The 15,129-nt window shown below is 54.4% G+C and overlaps 1 protein-coding gene across 4 annotated transcripts; it reads right to left on the bottom strand.

Annotated features, from left to right (window-relative positions):
• Positions 1 to 465: 465 nt before the first annotated feature.
• LOC309577326 (ras-related GTP-binding protein A) lies at positions 466 to 12,031 on the bottom strand. Of its 4 annotated transcripts, none has more exons than XM_082289262.1 (10): positions 11,723 to 12,031; positions 11,243 to 11,276; positions 9,188 to 9,287; positions 8,130 to 8,196; positions 7,053 to 7,275; positions 6,333 to 6,428; positions 5,467 to 5,589; positions 3,062 to 3,153; positions 2,126 to 2,241; positions 466 to 926 (listed from the first exon to the last, which is right to left on the bottom strand). In XM_082289262.1, exons 2-10 carry the CDS (start codon positions 11,267 to 11,269, stop codon positions 829 to 831), a joined length of 942 nt encoding a protein of 313 aa, XP_082145388.1. In that variant the 5' UTR covers positions 11,270 to 11,276; positions 11,723 to 12,031; the 3' UTR covers positions 466 to 828. The 4 variants fall into 4 exon arrangements, with proteins under 4 accessions (XP_082145388.1, XP_082145389.1, XP_082145390.1 ...); XM_082289263.1 differs by having other exon boundaries at positions 11,243 to 11,279; XM_082289264.1 differs by lacking the exons at positions 11,243 to 11,276; positions 11,723 to 12,031 and adding an exon at positions 10,770 to 10,896.
• Positions 12,032 to 15,129: the final 3,098 nt, after the last annotated feature.

Genomic DNA, 15,129 nt, shown 5'->3' on the forward strand with positions numbered 1-15,129 from the left:
TCCCACGGGGATGATTCCCATTGGAACTCCCCCAGGCCGAGGCACGGCAGCTGCCGGGTGGGCGGTGCGAGACGCGGGTGTTGAATTCCAGGAGGACGGAGCAGGGCTGGGAGCTTTTGTGCGGAGCCCCCTGGGTCTCCAGCCCTTTTAGCTTCCCGTTCTCACTCCCTGGACTCGCCCCGGTGGATTTCTCCCCTCCCAGTGGGTGTGTGGGCAGGGATACAGAGAAGAGCCAGGCACGGAGCACCACACCCTTTTTTACAGAGTAATTTGATGCAGCAAGAGAGAAAAAAGGGAGGGAGATGCTGCCAAGCGATTCCCAGTGAAACTCTGGAATGGCTTTCAGCCAAATCCCCCCAAAAAACACGAAGGGAGCCATGCAGCTCCTACAGCTCTTCTTCCCAAAGCTGCCCCGGGATCTGGGAGAAAGCAAACCCACTTTGCAAAGCTCTCGGATCTGAAATCCCTGGTAGCAAAAATTTATTTCCATGACCGAAGACGAGGAGAAATTTATAAACTTATTCTAGCAACCATCCAAGGAAACAGTAAATATCCCATCACCCGGCAGCCACACATCCACGAGGGCTCTGCCACAGCCCTGCAGGGCACACATCACCTGTCCTGCCTCCTTCCCGACCCCTCCCGTGCCAGGGAATTCCGGGAAGTGGATCCAGCCGACCTCCAGCTCTAGTGTCCAACGTGATGAGGAGAAAAAACAAGCAGCACACTCATTTCAAAGCCCAACAAAGACACGGACAGTGTTAGATTCTCCTAAAAAGAAGTAGTCCCGATCCGTTCTTTCTCCCCCCAAAGCCCCAGTGCCTGGGATCAGCGCATGAGCAGGCTGTGCTTTGGTCCATCCACCCTCTCCAGCTTCTCAAAGTGTTTCCTGGCGTTCCGGATGTTGATCAGAGTGGCCGCGGAAGCTGCGACGGAAAAGGGACGGGGGAGATAAAAAGAAGTTAAACGGGTGAGGATCACCACGTCCTCAGGGCTGCCTGGTTCAACAGCCCTGTCTGCAAGGCCTGGGTGTGTCCCGCTGCTCCCCAGCCAGGCAAAATCCAGAGTGGGAGGGGCTGGCCAAAATTTAGTGGGGGAAGGTCTCGGTAAAATTTAATGGGGGATGGTCTGGGCAAGGTTTAATGTGGAATGCTCTGGGTAAAATTTAATGAGGGAAGACCTGGGCAAAATTTGATCTGGGATGGCCTGGGCAGAATTTAATGTAGGAAGGTCTGGGTAAAATTTGATCTGGGATAGTCTGGGCAAGATTTAATGTGGGATGGTCAGGGCTGTTGGCTGATCCCAGGAAAAAAGGAAAAGCCTCTCCCAGGGAGAACTGCTCATCCCACAGCTGCTCCCCAGCCCAGCAATGCCTCACTCCCAGGGATCTCACACTGTCCCAAATTCCCTAAGTGAGGAGGGCAGAGCAACCACAGCAGCAGGCCCGAGGAGTCCTGGCCAGTGCCCCTGGAGCCCCTGAGCTCCCAGCAGGAATTCCAAGAGCTGCGTAAACAGGGAACTGCTCCCAGGGGCTGTGGGCTGGCACTGCTGCAGCTCCTCCTTGGGATAAATAGATGCTGCTAAAATTAGAGCCTGTCCACTAGAGACAGCCCAGGCAGCCAGAGCAACACCCAGACATGAGCCAGCCCTGCTTCCTCCCCAAAAATCACCGGGGCTGCCAGCTCCCAACTGCCCAAAATAGGTTTTAGGCATGACCTGCTCAGCCAGGTCTGGTTTGGTGGTTTCCTGGGACAGCAGCAGCAGCTCAGCTGTGCCACCACCTCTACAGGGTCCTGCTCACCTCAATCCCTCTCTCTTCATTACAGTCAGTTCTGTAATTAACAACTCATTTTCCAACAGTTTAAACTGGACTAATTTCACCTTTTTAAAGGTTTTTCTTGGGGGTTTTTTGTCCCAAACTGGTTTCTCTTGGCTCTGACATGACCACCATCACATGACCTCCCCACCCTGCTCGCACTCAATCCCTCTCTCTTAATTAAAATCACTTCTGAAATTAACAACTCATTTCCCAACAGTTTAAACTGGACTAATTTCACCTTTTTTTGATTTTTTCTTTGTGGGTTTTTGGGATTGGTTTTGGCCCAAACAGGTTTCTCTGACTTACGTATGGAGGGATCTGACATGACCACCATCACGTATGTGTTGGATGTGAAGATATCAATGAAAGCAGCAAAGTTGGAGTTCCTGACCTCCATGCTCTGGAAAGAAGCTGCCAGCTTACTGAAAAACAAGGAAATCAAAGGGAAAAAAAACAGTGAATGAAGAGCTTTTGTGCCCACATGGCCAAAATATCCCTGATCCGAGCTGCTGGGAACATGGAGGAGCTGGAATTCCCACTTGGTGAGGTGTGGTTACAGCAGGGTTTTGGCTGGGCTTGGTTTTAGAGACAAAATTCCTCAGTTTTGGGCCAAATGAGAACAGTATCAGGTGATCTGTGCATTGAATGAAGGAAATTCCAGATACAACCCCACTGACCAGGCCTGCTCCGCGTGGATACCAGGGCTCAGCCATTCCCAGCTGGACACTCTGGATGAGCAGCAGAAATAAGCATAAAATGGGAATATCTGGAAACATCTGGACATCTCTAAACCACCCAGAAACTTCTCTATCCTCTCCAGCTCCACACAGCCCCAGTGTTAACCTGACTGTGGAGCCTGGGGGCTGTGCAAAGCCAAGCTTCCCACTTTTCCACTGGAAATAGGGATAACAGTGTCTGCAAACCCTGTCCTCCCCAGCCAGCCCTGAGGGACAGGGCTGGAGCAGAGCTCTCCAGCTGACATTCCCAGGCTCCAAGATCAGTTCAGCCCTAGAATTCTTCTGCCTTGATCCAGGAGGAGGGCTGGAATAAAACAGCACCAAAGCTCTCCCACCATCAGCAAAGGGGGAAGTTAATGAAAGAATTAACATTTAATGATTTGTGTTGCAGCAATTCCACCCCGGCATTCCAGCTGCTGAAGAGTCAAACTGGGATTCTCTGGAGAGCCCTCTGGAAAAAGCTGGGATAGCCCTGATGTCCCCAGTGCTGATGAGAGCAGCTCACCTGCAGCTCAGCTTGAACTGTTTGATGATGTTGCTGATCTTCTCAAACCTGTGCACGTCCCGCTGCTCCTTGCACTGATAGTGGGAAATCACCTGCAGAAGGGGCACAGCCAGTCAGGGATCCCAGCACAGCCTTCCCAACAGCAGTTCTGGGAATGGCTGGGCACCAGGGCAGGGATTCCCTTTTTTGGCTGATTGGATCTTGGGAAGTGTTTACAGCAGTTCTTGTGGGGCTCTCGTGGAGAAAGGAGACTCAGTGACAGGATCAGCACACAAAGATCTGCCAGGTGACACCACTGTCCCCCTGAGGGCTGAGAGCTCCACCTCAGCAGCCATTTAATCTTGATCCAAAAACAGGTGGATACAGGGAAAAAAGGCGTCCATCACCTCAGGAATGGGCCAAGTGCTGGGACAGCTTTTCCCTCCACAGGCAGTGATCCCAAAGCCAAATCAAGCTGATCCTCCCTAAGAAAAGCAGCTCAAAGGCAGCTGGGTCCTTAGGAATTCCCTCTCCACGACTCCAGTCAGAGCACAGGGAGCTCAGAGCAGTTCTCTCCTCTCCCTCCCCCCGAGATCCAGCAGCCAGGAGCGGCCCTGAGTGCCTGGATGCCAACACCCAGAGAATCTGAAGGTTTTTAGGAATCCTTGAGAACATCTCCAGAAACATTTCCACCGTGCTGGTGGCCCCAGCCCTTCCCTCCTCAGCCACGTCCAGTGAGAACTGCGTTTTCCTGCACCAACAGCTCCATCCCCACTGCAAACCTAACAGGAATCTCTTAAAAACCTCAGGCCAGCTGCTTTGAACTCTTCAGAATCCCAAAATCAGCTCCCACTGGATGTGTCCGGAGCCCTGGCACAGGGATGTGAAGCTCTGCTCTACCCAGGGAGTCACATCTAACAGGTTTTTTAGGTTTCTTTTTCCCTTAACCACCTTAAAGCCATCACTTTTAAACTTGCCCAATTATTCCCACAAGCACAGCTTTAGCCACATCCAAGGCTTGCAATTCCCAGTGTTCGATTTCCTTCCTGAACTTCCCAGATGAGGTTTTTTCACTACAATTTCAACATAATTTTGGAATGAGGTTTTCAGAGGAACATTTCCCAAAGAGATTCACACAGGGAGATTTCCCTTCAAGAGAAGAGAATCCTGGGTATGTTTAAATACATGAAAAAAAGGGAGGAGTTTTTGAAGGAGTCACCACTGCACTTAAATTAAGCACAGAATTTTTGTAGCAACGGAATTTTTGTAGCAAAGATCATCCTTTTTCAGTTAAAAATGTCCTTGTAACAATCACACTGTCACACACCCCAAGGTGGAACTGTTTATTATCTCCAGAAGGTCAAAAAGCAGAACTTGCCAGGCATGGCAAGTGTTTGTTTCTGATAGTTGAAGGAGGAAGAAAAGTTGTGGCTCCTTTCCCAAATTCCCTCCATCATTTCCAAATCACCAGCAAGGAAAACACTCAGAAAAATTCAAATATTTCCTTCAGCTCAGCAGGAGTTTGGTGCCAAGTGTGAAGAGCCCAGCCCAGAAATCAGGAATATGGACAAGCACCAGGGGTGGTTTTATCCAGCACCTTTGCAGAGGGATTGGGAGCACAATACCCTGGAAAAGCATCACAATCCCATGGCTGATCCTCTATCCCTGCTCTGGATTTGCAGAACATCAAAAATCCAAAGAAATCAGGTGCAGCTCAAATGCCCCAGCAGGAGGAAGTGGAGAGGTTTGGTTTTGAAGCTACAAAAGGTTCCTGCCCTGCACAGAGAGGGATTCTCGGAGCAGTCCCACCACAATGGGGACATGAAACACAACCAGAGCCTGGAGGAGGAAACCCCAACCAAACCTCAGCTCAGCTGCTGCAGGAGGGGATTTTGGGATGGTCCCATGAGCCACGGGGTCCCAGCAGCTGCTTTCAGTGTCCCAAGGGCTGGATCAGGGCATTCTGCACCTCCCAGCTTCCGTGGAATCCCACAGTGGGTTGGGCTGGAAGGACCTCAAAGCTCACCCAGGTCCAACCCTGAGACCTCCCACTGTCCCAGGCTGCTCCCAGCCCCAATGTCCAGCCTGGCCTTGGGCACTGCCAGGGATCCAGGGGCAGCCCCAGCTGTTCTGGGCACCCTGTGCCAGGGCCTGCCCACCCTCCCAGGGAACAATTCCTGCCCAATCTCCCATCCAGCCCTGCCCTCTGGCACTGGGAAACCATTCCCTGTGTCCTGTCCCTCCATGCCTTGGCCCCAGTCCCTCTGCAGCTCTCCTGGATCCCCTTTAGGCCCTGCAAGGGGCTCTGAGCTCTCCCTGGAGCCTTCCCTTCTCCAGGTGAGCACCCCCAGCTCTCCCAGCCTGGCTCCAGAGCAGAGGGGAGGGAAAGGGAGGCTCCATCCAGGGAATCCATCCCAGGAACTCACCAGGAACGTGGCTCTCTCAAACAGCAGCACCTCGTCTGCCTCGATGATCTGAGCAAAGTTCCTCAGGTTCATCTCGAGCTGCTGCACGTTGGGGATCAGCTGATAGACAATGCTGGACCAGGCCTGCACGTGGAGACACAGAAAGGTCCCATCGACTCTTCCCTCCTCAGCCCCTCCTGATAAACGTGCTCCCAAAGGGATTTTTGGCACTTCTGGCTGGTGACAGCCTGGGCAAGGCTGAGAAGCTTCTCCCCCCTCTTTGCCCAGGTCCCAGAGGGAGGCCAGAGCTGAGGAGACTCTTCCCTGCCTCAGATTCTGCTCCACCAGGCAGAGAAACCCCAGTGCTGCTGAACAGGCTTAAATCATCCCTGGTTTTAGTTGGGAATGCTTCTGTCTTCTCCCGCTCGAGTTTCCAGAGAGTTTTAATCCTGAGCAAGGTCAGGGTGCAGATGGACACTTGGCAGCTCATCCCTGATCCAAACAAAGTTCCACCTTATCCCAACAGGCCAGGAACAAGCCCAGCAGGGACTGGGGGTGCTGGGATCAACATCTGCCCTCACCCAGACTCGGAGTTTCCAAGCTCAGCCTTCCCTCCCTGCCCAGCTGCTGCTCCAGGCATGGAGCAGTGCTCAAGCTCATCCTTCCCGAGAGCCAGGGGATATTTGGAATGCCTGTCTGCCAAGTTCCTGATAGCTACCACACACTCCTGACTTTTTTATATTAATTGATTAAACCCAGGATTAATTTGGGTTTAATTTACACCCTCCAGAAGCAGCTGAACGTGGCCAATCACTGACAGACCAGGGATCCTCCTCCTGCTCCTGTTCCAAGTGGGAAGGCAGGTCTGGAGAGGAAGCTGCACCAACCTTGTAGAGTGTCTCATCCCAGATGGAAGTTCTAAAACAAACACATTCCAAGGGCCGGGAAAGGCGCTTCAAATCTTCCTCGCGCTCCTTAAAAATCTGGGAAACAAAGAGAGTTTGGGGTTGAGTGTAAATATTCCTGCCTGTGCTGTGGTTGTAGGAACTCAGCATTTTCCCACCTCCCTGTGACCTTTCCAAAGGCACCAAACACCTCTGAAAGGTTGATCCCCAGCTCTCCCAGGATGTTCAAGGGCTTAAGAAGATTTCTGGGAAGGCAGAGCAGGATCAATCCACAGAAACCATCTCCTGATTAACTGGGGAAGTGTCACCTCTTGGATTTCGGGGGTGTTTTAGCACAAAGCCTGGGCTGAACTGAAGGAAGCAGCTGAGCTGAAAACAACTGTCACTGTCACCCCCATCCAAACTGTGAGCAGGGGGCTGAAGGAGCTGGATTCCCTCCAGTTCTGCTCCCTCCTGGAGCCAAGGTGTGCTGGGAGCTCTGGAAGCAGGCAGGGAAGGCTTTTTTTATCCCTAAAAACCATCACTGCTGTTCTCCACTGGATTCTGGGATGCCACACTTTAAAAAAAGGCAGGAGAAGCTCTGAGAACATCTGAGAAAGCTTTCGAGGAACAGCCCTGAGGGGCTGCCTTTGAAGCGTGACCCACATGGCACAGGGGATGCTCCGTGTGGGAGCATTTCCATGGCAACTCCCAGCTCCTCACCAGATCCCGCTGGTCCTCCTGCACCAAGTCCATCTTGTGCACCAGGCAGAAGATCTTGGCATCGGGGGAGTTCTGGAGAATGGCCTCCAGGCAGGACTGGTAGTAGTGCATGTCCTTCTCCAGCTCCCTGCTCTCCACGTCGAACACGTAGATCAGCACCTCCACGTTGCGGAAGATGTTGTCCCTCTGGCTGGTGAAGTAGTTCTCCATGAAGGTGTCCTGGCTGAGGGAGCAGGGCAGGAAAACAGGGAGACTCCCGTTAGAGCCCGTGAGGTTTTTTCACTACAGTTTAGACACAATTTCAGGATGAGGTTTTCAGAGGAACATTTCCCAAAGAGATTCCCACCGGGAGATTTCCCTTCAAGAGAAGAGAGTCCTGGGAATGTTTAACGAGATGAAAAAAAAAAGGGAGGGGTTTTTGAAGGAGTCACCATTGCACTTAAATCGAGCACAGAATTTCTGTAGCAAAGATCATCCTTAGAGCAGCTCTTGCCTGGCACGCTGGGTTTGTGGGAAACTCCTCCTGCTGGGAAGGCAAGGCTGGGATTTGGAGCTGCACTCAGGAGGCCAGGCTGGAGCTGCATCCCCTGAGCATTCCCAAGGAAAGCTGGATGCTCCTGGAAAGCATCAGCCCCCTCATGAAGCTGAAGCTTCCCTCATGTCCTGCTGCTCCTGGCCCCAGGCTGGCTTTAGGAGCTGTTTGTGAAACCCCACAGCAACAGGTGAAATGTGACTTAAAGCATCAGCTCAGCCTTAAATCCCAGGATTTAAAGCTCCTTTAACTCCGCCTGAATACGGCTGAGATGATCCAGAGGCCATGGAGCTGAGGAGGGGACAGCATTCCTTGAAAAAAGTTGCTTCCAGGAGCCATGGGATCAACGTCCAGCGTGGCCTCTCTGCACAAATCCCACCTGGATGGAGCTGGAGATGAGCAATTCCAGCACCTCAGGACAGCAGGAGAAGGGGCTTTCCCTGGCACACCTCATCCCTGGGGGAGGAGAATCCACTCTGTTCCATCCCTGATTCCCCACAGCCTCCCCCAGAGGTTGGAAAAGGACAGGAATCATCAGTACCTACCCTCCGCAGTCCCACAGGTTCAGCACCAGGTTTCCCAGGAATCTGACATGGGAATGCTCCACATCAACTGCAAAGAGACAGCAGGAGTTCACAGACTGCACCACACACCTGGGGCAGAGCTCGGGCAGCCAAAAATCATGGAAATCAGCAGAAAATCATGGAATGGTTCGGGCTGGAAGGGATTAAAGCCCTCATTCCAGCCCAGACATGGGCAAGGACACTTTCCACTATTCCAGGGTGCTCCAAGCCCTGTCCAGCCTGGCCTTGGGATGGGCCATTCCTCACAAAGCAGCCCCAGTTTGTAAATCCCATCAAAACAGCATTTCCCAGAGGAATTCAGAGCCCGTTGCTCTCCTTGGGAAGCACAGCTCCCCTTCAAGCACACATTCCCTGATCCCAGGGATATTGAGGGATGACTCTGCAGGGCTTTAAGCCCTCCTTAACAAAATAAACCAGGAACACAGGGAATGCAAACTTCAGGAAGAGACCAAATTTATGGCAAAGAGGAAATTTACACCAATCCATGACACTAAATCCTCACAGACCCTTCCCAGCGAGAAGCACCAGATCCCAACAACTCCTCCCCCTCTTCCAGAGGAATCCCTTCTTGCTCTTTCCCAACAAAGGCTTTGGAAAGGGAAAAAGGAAAGGCTCTCATTAAGCCCAGTGCACCATCCTGCCAAAACCATGGGGGCACTGCAGGATCCCTGTGCTGGAGACCCCTGGATACAGCAGGAGTGTTCCACCAGCACAGAGGAGGCTCTGACAGATGTAGCTGCACCAAAGGCTGCTCCCTGATCCCCCCCCCCAAAAAAAGGAGTTAAGGATAAAAGTTGAATAATAAAGCAGCAAAGTCCATCCCAGTGCTGCCTTTCCCTTCCCTCCACTTCCTCCCTGTCCCTGGCTGATCCCGGGAGTGAAGCTCCCAGTGAGGTGTGGCAGCTGGGAGGACCTGCAGGGCCACACCCGACCCAGGGATCGCTGCAGGGAACGGCCCCGCCCCTCTAATGAGAGGGTTGGAGCCCTGGGATCTGGGAATTCAGCCGGGAATTCCTTACTCGTGGCTCCCAGGCGCCGCGTGTCCCGGGCGATGTAGTTGGCAAAGATAATGGATCTCATGCTGGTCTTCCCAGACCCACTTTTACCCATCAGCAGCACCTGCAGAGAGGGAAAGAAGGAAAAATGAGCTCTCACAGAGCACCGAGTCCTTCCCAGCTCCCTCGAGCTGACATCTGACTGCCAAAGCTACTAAGCACAGGACTGGCACATTCCAGCTGGGAATGCACCAGGAGAGAGGCAAAGAGGAGCAGGTGGGAAGCAGGAGACACGTCCCAACCCTACTGTCCATGGTCACTGGGCCCTGGTCATCCCAACCCCTGCTGTCCATGGTCACTGGACCGTGGTCATCCCAACCCCTGCTGTCCATGGTCACTGGGCCCTGGTCATCCCAACCCCTGCTGTCCATGGTCAGATTGAACACTCTTCCCAAAAAACATGGACAGGACTTGGGAAGATCAGGAGCAGCCTCCCCATTCCCAGCTGCTCCCACCTGATGGCTCTGGTGGCACAAAGGGCTTTAAGGATGAGCAGCGGCTTTGTCTCAACCCTTGCAGACCAGAAACAACCCCTCACCCCCTGGTTTTCCACCCCAAACACCCTCTCCTCACCACAGGGTGGTTTGGGTTGGGAGGGACCTTAAAGATCTAATCCTGCTCTTCCCACAACATGCTTGGTTTTCTTTTCCCCAAATGCCAGGGACATTTCCAGTTCCAGGTACCAGAAGACCAGAAGGAAAGGGAAAAGCAGATGAGACAGCCCAGGTGAGGGTCCCCAGAGCAGGGGAGACTCTTCATGGCTCCAGTGACTCCTCCCCAGAGGAGACACTTGGCTCCATGGTGGCCCATCCCTGCAGACCTCAGGGGAAAGGAGAGGCAGCCAAAACGGAGAGGGAATGCTGGGGGTTGGGATGAGGGGAGACAGTCACACCAGAGACAGTCACACCAGGCAAGGCTTTACATTGTGATCTAAAAATAAAAATTAAACAAAACAAACCCATCAGTGGCAGCCAGCACAGCCTTGCTCACAAAACCCAGCTGTTAAACAAGTCCCAGCTACAAAGACAAATCCAGCTTTCGGCAGCAGCCAAAATGAGTCTCCCATCCAGGAGGGATTTCAGGAGAACAGGCCAGTGAGCGCCTGCCCAGCCTCCCACCCTCACCCTGTGACAGCAGAGAGGAGCTGCCACAGCCTCGGGACAACACCAAGGCAGAATTCCCTGATCCTGCTTGCTCAGGTCATTCCTGCAGCAGCTCCGGGCTGGGAGCGCCCTGGCCAGAGGGAAGCTGCCCACAGGTTCCAGGGTTTGGCAACAAAATCCTGTTCCTGGCTGTTTCACATCCAGGCAGGCAGGAGAGGCCACCCCAGAAGGTGCCGTGCCCTGTCCTGTCCTGTCCCCTGAGCTGATCCCAGAGAACAGCCAAGCTCTTATTTCACAGCACCAGCACAAAATCCCAGGCAGAAACTCGATCCCACTCCGAGGCACGGCCCAAACCAGCCCCAATTCCCACAGTTTGGGCTGCAGAGGCCCTGCAGAGGGGTGAGACAGCAGCACCGAGGGCCAGGCAGGGAACCCAATCCCACCTCACCACAGAAGGGCAGCCAGATATTCCTTTAAAAGCTCTGGATACGCTCCTGCTGGGATACACCCACCCCTGCGATTCCCAGAGCTGCTGCTGTGTTAAATGTCATCCTCCCGGGAGCCCTGAGCGAATGCGGGGCTCCTGGCACACCTCGGGAGGGTGGCCCAGGGACAGGGACGGGGTTGGAGCAGATCCTCCTCCCTGAGCAGGGCATTTGCAGAGCGCTTCGCAGAGGGTTTTGCAACAGCCCCGGCAGCGCCCGGGGAACAGCAACTGCCGGGGAAGGCTCTGCACGAACCCAGCCCACGCCCAGGCCAGGATCAAACCCGGTTTTAACGCCGGGCACTTTCAGCAGAGGATGCAGCGCTGCCTCCGAGAGGCACCGGAGCCCCAGCCCGAGGGATGAATACAACAAACGGTGCTCATGGATGGGGATGGGGAAGGAAAGCACAGGATCCTCCTTCCCGTCCTTACCTTTTTCTTCATGGCTGTGCTTGGCATCACACACCTGCTGAGAGAAACCCACCTTGGATCGCTGCTTTCCTCCCAGTCCCAATCCCAATCCCGCCCCCGGCACGGGGGAAGCTCTGACACAGCCCCCGCTCCCCTCCCCCTGCTCCGGGCCATGGGGAACTCCCGCTGCGGCCGGGAAACCTCCGGCGTTCCCGAAATCACCCGGCCCGGGCGGGATCGCTGCGGCCGTGCCGGGAGTCCCCGCGCAGCCCCTTCCCCCGGGATGGCCCCGCAGCCCCCTTTCCTCTGGATTCCCCGCAGCCCCTTCTCCCGGGATGTCCTTCCGTTCTCCCGGGATTCCCCGGTATGGCCCCTTTCCCCGGTACGGCCCCGAAACCCTTTTCCCGGGACGCTCCGCAGCCCCTTCCCCGCGATCCCCCCGGGATGCTCCGCAGCCGCCCCCGGCCCCCGCGCCCCCCGGGCCGGGCCGCGCCCCGGTACCTCCGGCGGCGATGGGCGGCTCGGGGCCGGCTGGGGGGCGATGCCGGTGGGACCCCCGGTACGTCCGGCGGCCCGGGGGACGCTGCCGGTGCGACCCCGGTGGCTCGGGGAGGCTCGGGGGAGTGATGCCGATGTGAGCCCCGGCAGGCCGGGCGGCTCGGGACGGTCGGGGGGCGCTGCCGGCGCGGCTCGGGGGCGGGTGGCGGTGCCCCGGCCTGGCGGGGCAGGGGGGCGGCGGCGCGGGCCTGTCCCGGGCCTGTGGCGGTGCCCCCGTCCCGCCCCCCGCGCTCACGGGACCCAGCGCTCCGCCGCCGGTCACGTGAGCGCGCGCGCCCCGCCCGCCCCGCGCGCCCGCGCGCGTCCCCCGCCGTCACGTGATGCGGGCGCGGGGCGGCTGAAGCCCCCGGCCGCCATCTTGGATGAGGGCACGGCCTTTCTGGCAGGGCGGGGGCGTTTATGGCCGGGGTCCCGGTGAGTCCCGGGTATTCCCGGTGGCTCCCGGTGTTTCCCGGTGGCTCCCGCGGGGCGGTGGAGCGGGGCCCGACGGAGTCACCGCGGGGATCAGCGGGGCGGGGCGGCAGCATTTTGAGGCGCGCGGGTAGCGTTGCTTTCAGCGCCTCCCATATGGTCTAGCGGTTAGGATTCCTGGTTTTCACCCAGGCGGCCCGGGTTCGACTCCCGGTATGGGAAGCTTCCGTTTTTTCCTCCCGGACAGGTTCCCCGCCCTCATCTCCAATTTTTCCGCACATTCTCCCTCAGAACTCCTCAGGGCCCTGTTTTTTTGCACCTCTGTGGTACAGTTTCTCGGCGCCAGGAGCCTCCTGAAGCCGTAGGAAGCACTTTGCCACTGCAAACGCAGCCTCCCACCTGTTTGAACGCTCAAGTACATTGGAGCACAGAGCCTCCAGCTAATTACCGTGCTGTTAATTGGCTTCTTCTCTAAGGCAAGCAAGAAAATTCATGCTTGTGTCCCACGGTGTGTTTTAAACCGCCCTGACTCACTCAAGGCAAATTGGATTGTGCTGTAACTCCAGCAGCAAAAATCTGAAGATACATACATAGAATCCATATACAAGATATAGATTTATACACGTGTGGGGCTCGTTGCTGAAGGGATTCCTGGGAGCTCTCCCAAACCTGTGGGACTCTGAGATCTGCTGGGGTTTCCTGGGTGCCAGATATCCCGGGAGCTCCTCGGAGCCAGAGCCACCAGCTCGGGTGTCCCCTCCCAGAGCCATCGACCGCCGCCTGTGCCCCCTTAGAGCCATCACCTCTGGGTCCCTCCAGAGCTTTGTCACCCTGGGTGTCCCCTCAGAGTCTTGTCACCCCCTTCCAGAGCTCGGGTACCTCATGTATCCCCTCCATCCCTTGGCATCCGGCACGTTTCAGCTCCAAGGGAATTCCAGCCTGGCAGACCTTGAGCTATTTAAAGGGTGGGAATGGCAGTGCTTGTCCCACAGGATTCCAGGTTTTCAAGCTTTTTTTCCCCTCATTCCTTAAGGATTTTAAAGCCAACACGGACATAAAAATGGGTTTAGATTTCTCCTTTAAAAGCTGGGAAAGATGTGGGGAAAACACCCAGCCCCCCTTCCTTTTTGTATTTGATTTTTACAAATGTTTTCTCTTTGTATCTCAACCATCAACACAAGTTCCTCGTCAGAGCCTGAACCCCAAATTGCAGACTTTTGTCTGACTCTGGGTATGTTCATTTTATATTCATGCAAAACACATCCCAGGAGCAGCTGTGACAGTGACTTTGTGTCCCCTAAAACTGAGCCAAGGTCCATGAGAATTTGGAGCCATTTCACCTCTTTGTTCCTCTTGCTGAACTCTCAGATATCCCAATTAAACAGAAAAAAAATGCAAAGTCTAATTAGCTGTGAAGGGGGAAGAGAATAAAATGGTTTTTTCTCTCCCACCCCCCTTCCTTCTGGACCTCTCCTCTATTTTTAAAGCAGATTTTGGAAGAAAATGGTACAAAGTCAGAATATTCTGATAAATTCATCTAATTCCCTGATGTTCTTGTAGGAGAGCAACTTGTTTCCAGTTTTGGAACTCAGTTTATAACGGAGCTGCCCAATGACAACATTCACTTGCTGCCAACAGCTGCTCTGAGCTGTCCTTGTTCAGCAAGAGCCCTCTGCTCACAGATCCTCTACACTCAAGTTGTTCAATTTTGAAGTTTTATTTGGCCAAATTTTCACTTAACAACCCAAAAGCTGTAAAAAGTGCAGCTCGGGGGCTGTGCAGAGATAACCCCACACTCCAGCAGTGAAATGCAACCCCTGAACGAGCACTGAGCACTGCAAACTCTTTGTTTTTATGACTGTGGCAGACCACAAAGAGCTAAGAGAGGTGGAGCTCCACGCTTCCCTTGACACAACGCCGTGGATTTGGGATTTAGGGCTGTTTGCACAGAGATAAAAAGATAAAGGCTTTCCCACCATCTTTAGCAGCAGCACAGGAAATCAGGCAGGAAGATTTGCTCACTCCCAAAAATATCCAGACTTTCCTAATTCAGCCCACAAGACAAAAATAGCTTCATCACCAGGTACTGTTTAATTGGCTTCAGTACTGCAGCCACTGCACTGAAACAAATCAGTGACCCTACAGAATCATCACTGTCAAGGAGAAAAAGGCCCAAACTGAGCTGCCAACACTCGAAGACCAAACATTTTGTGTACAAAAAGCAGCCTGGGGTTTGCTGCTCTCTGATAAAAGTTGTACTTGGGGCTCAGCAGATGCCAAGACTGTTGGGATTCCCTAGGAATATGTGGATGTCTCAGAGCTGTGCAGGGAGCTCAGGCTGACAGAAACTCCTCTGCTGCTCCACAGTCTCTGTAATCCCTTTTGCAGCCGTTTCGTGTCTCGTCTGTGGTAATTCCAAATGACCAAGCAGCGTGTGCAGGGAAAAAGGAGGAAACCAGGGAATGATCAGAGGTGTCTGCACAGGAGGGAGCCTTGTCAGGGGCATCCTCCAGCTGCACACGGAGATTCCCCTTCTATTCCCAGCTCTGCTCGGAAAGCCGGGCACGCCTTTGCTGTCTGTCTCCCCAGCTCTGCTCAGCCCTAACCATCCTTGTTTCCTACAACATTCCTGTCTTATCTCCCGCTTTGAAGGCTACACAATCCTTTCGAAAAGCTGTCAGGATTCCACAGGACAAGCGGAGCTTGCACGCAGAGCTGCTATTGAGCTTGTCGAGCTCTGCACGCCACCCGGGAGTGTCTGGTTTAACCCTCAGCGTGCCTTCAGCACAATATTCACCCCGACTCAGGGGCAGGGCTGGAGATTCCTGCTCTCCATCCTGGCATGTGTGGGGAGTGTGACAGCAGCGGTCGGCCAGCAGCAGAACACGGCTCCAGCGATGCGGGGAAGCTCCTCCACGGATAAATCACAGCCTGGAGCA

Source organism: Coloeus monedula (genome assembly GCF_965178545.1).
Source record: "Coloeus monedula genome assembly, chromosome: 12".
Lineage (NCBI taxonomy): Eukaryota > Metazoa > Chordata > Aves > Passeriformes > Corvidae > Coloeus > Coloeus monedula.

What these genes read in the sequence shown, in the direction of transcription:
- LOC309577326 (XM_082289262.1), bottom strand. Translation starts at nt 11,269, where the DNA reads ATGCCAAGCACAGCCATGAAGAAAAAG. An exon ending in GCACAGCCATGAAGAAAAAG is followed by an intron (nt 9,288 to 11,242) that starts GTAAGGACGGGA and finishes CCCTCTCTGCAG; the next exon opens with GTGCTGCTGATGGGTAAAAG. An exon ending in AGGAGGACCAGCGGGATCTG is followed by an intron (nt 6,429 to 7,052) that starts GTGAGGAGCTGG and finishes TTTGTTTCCCAG; the next exon opens with ATTTTTAAGGAGCGCGAGGA.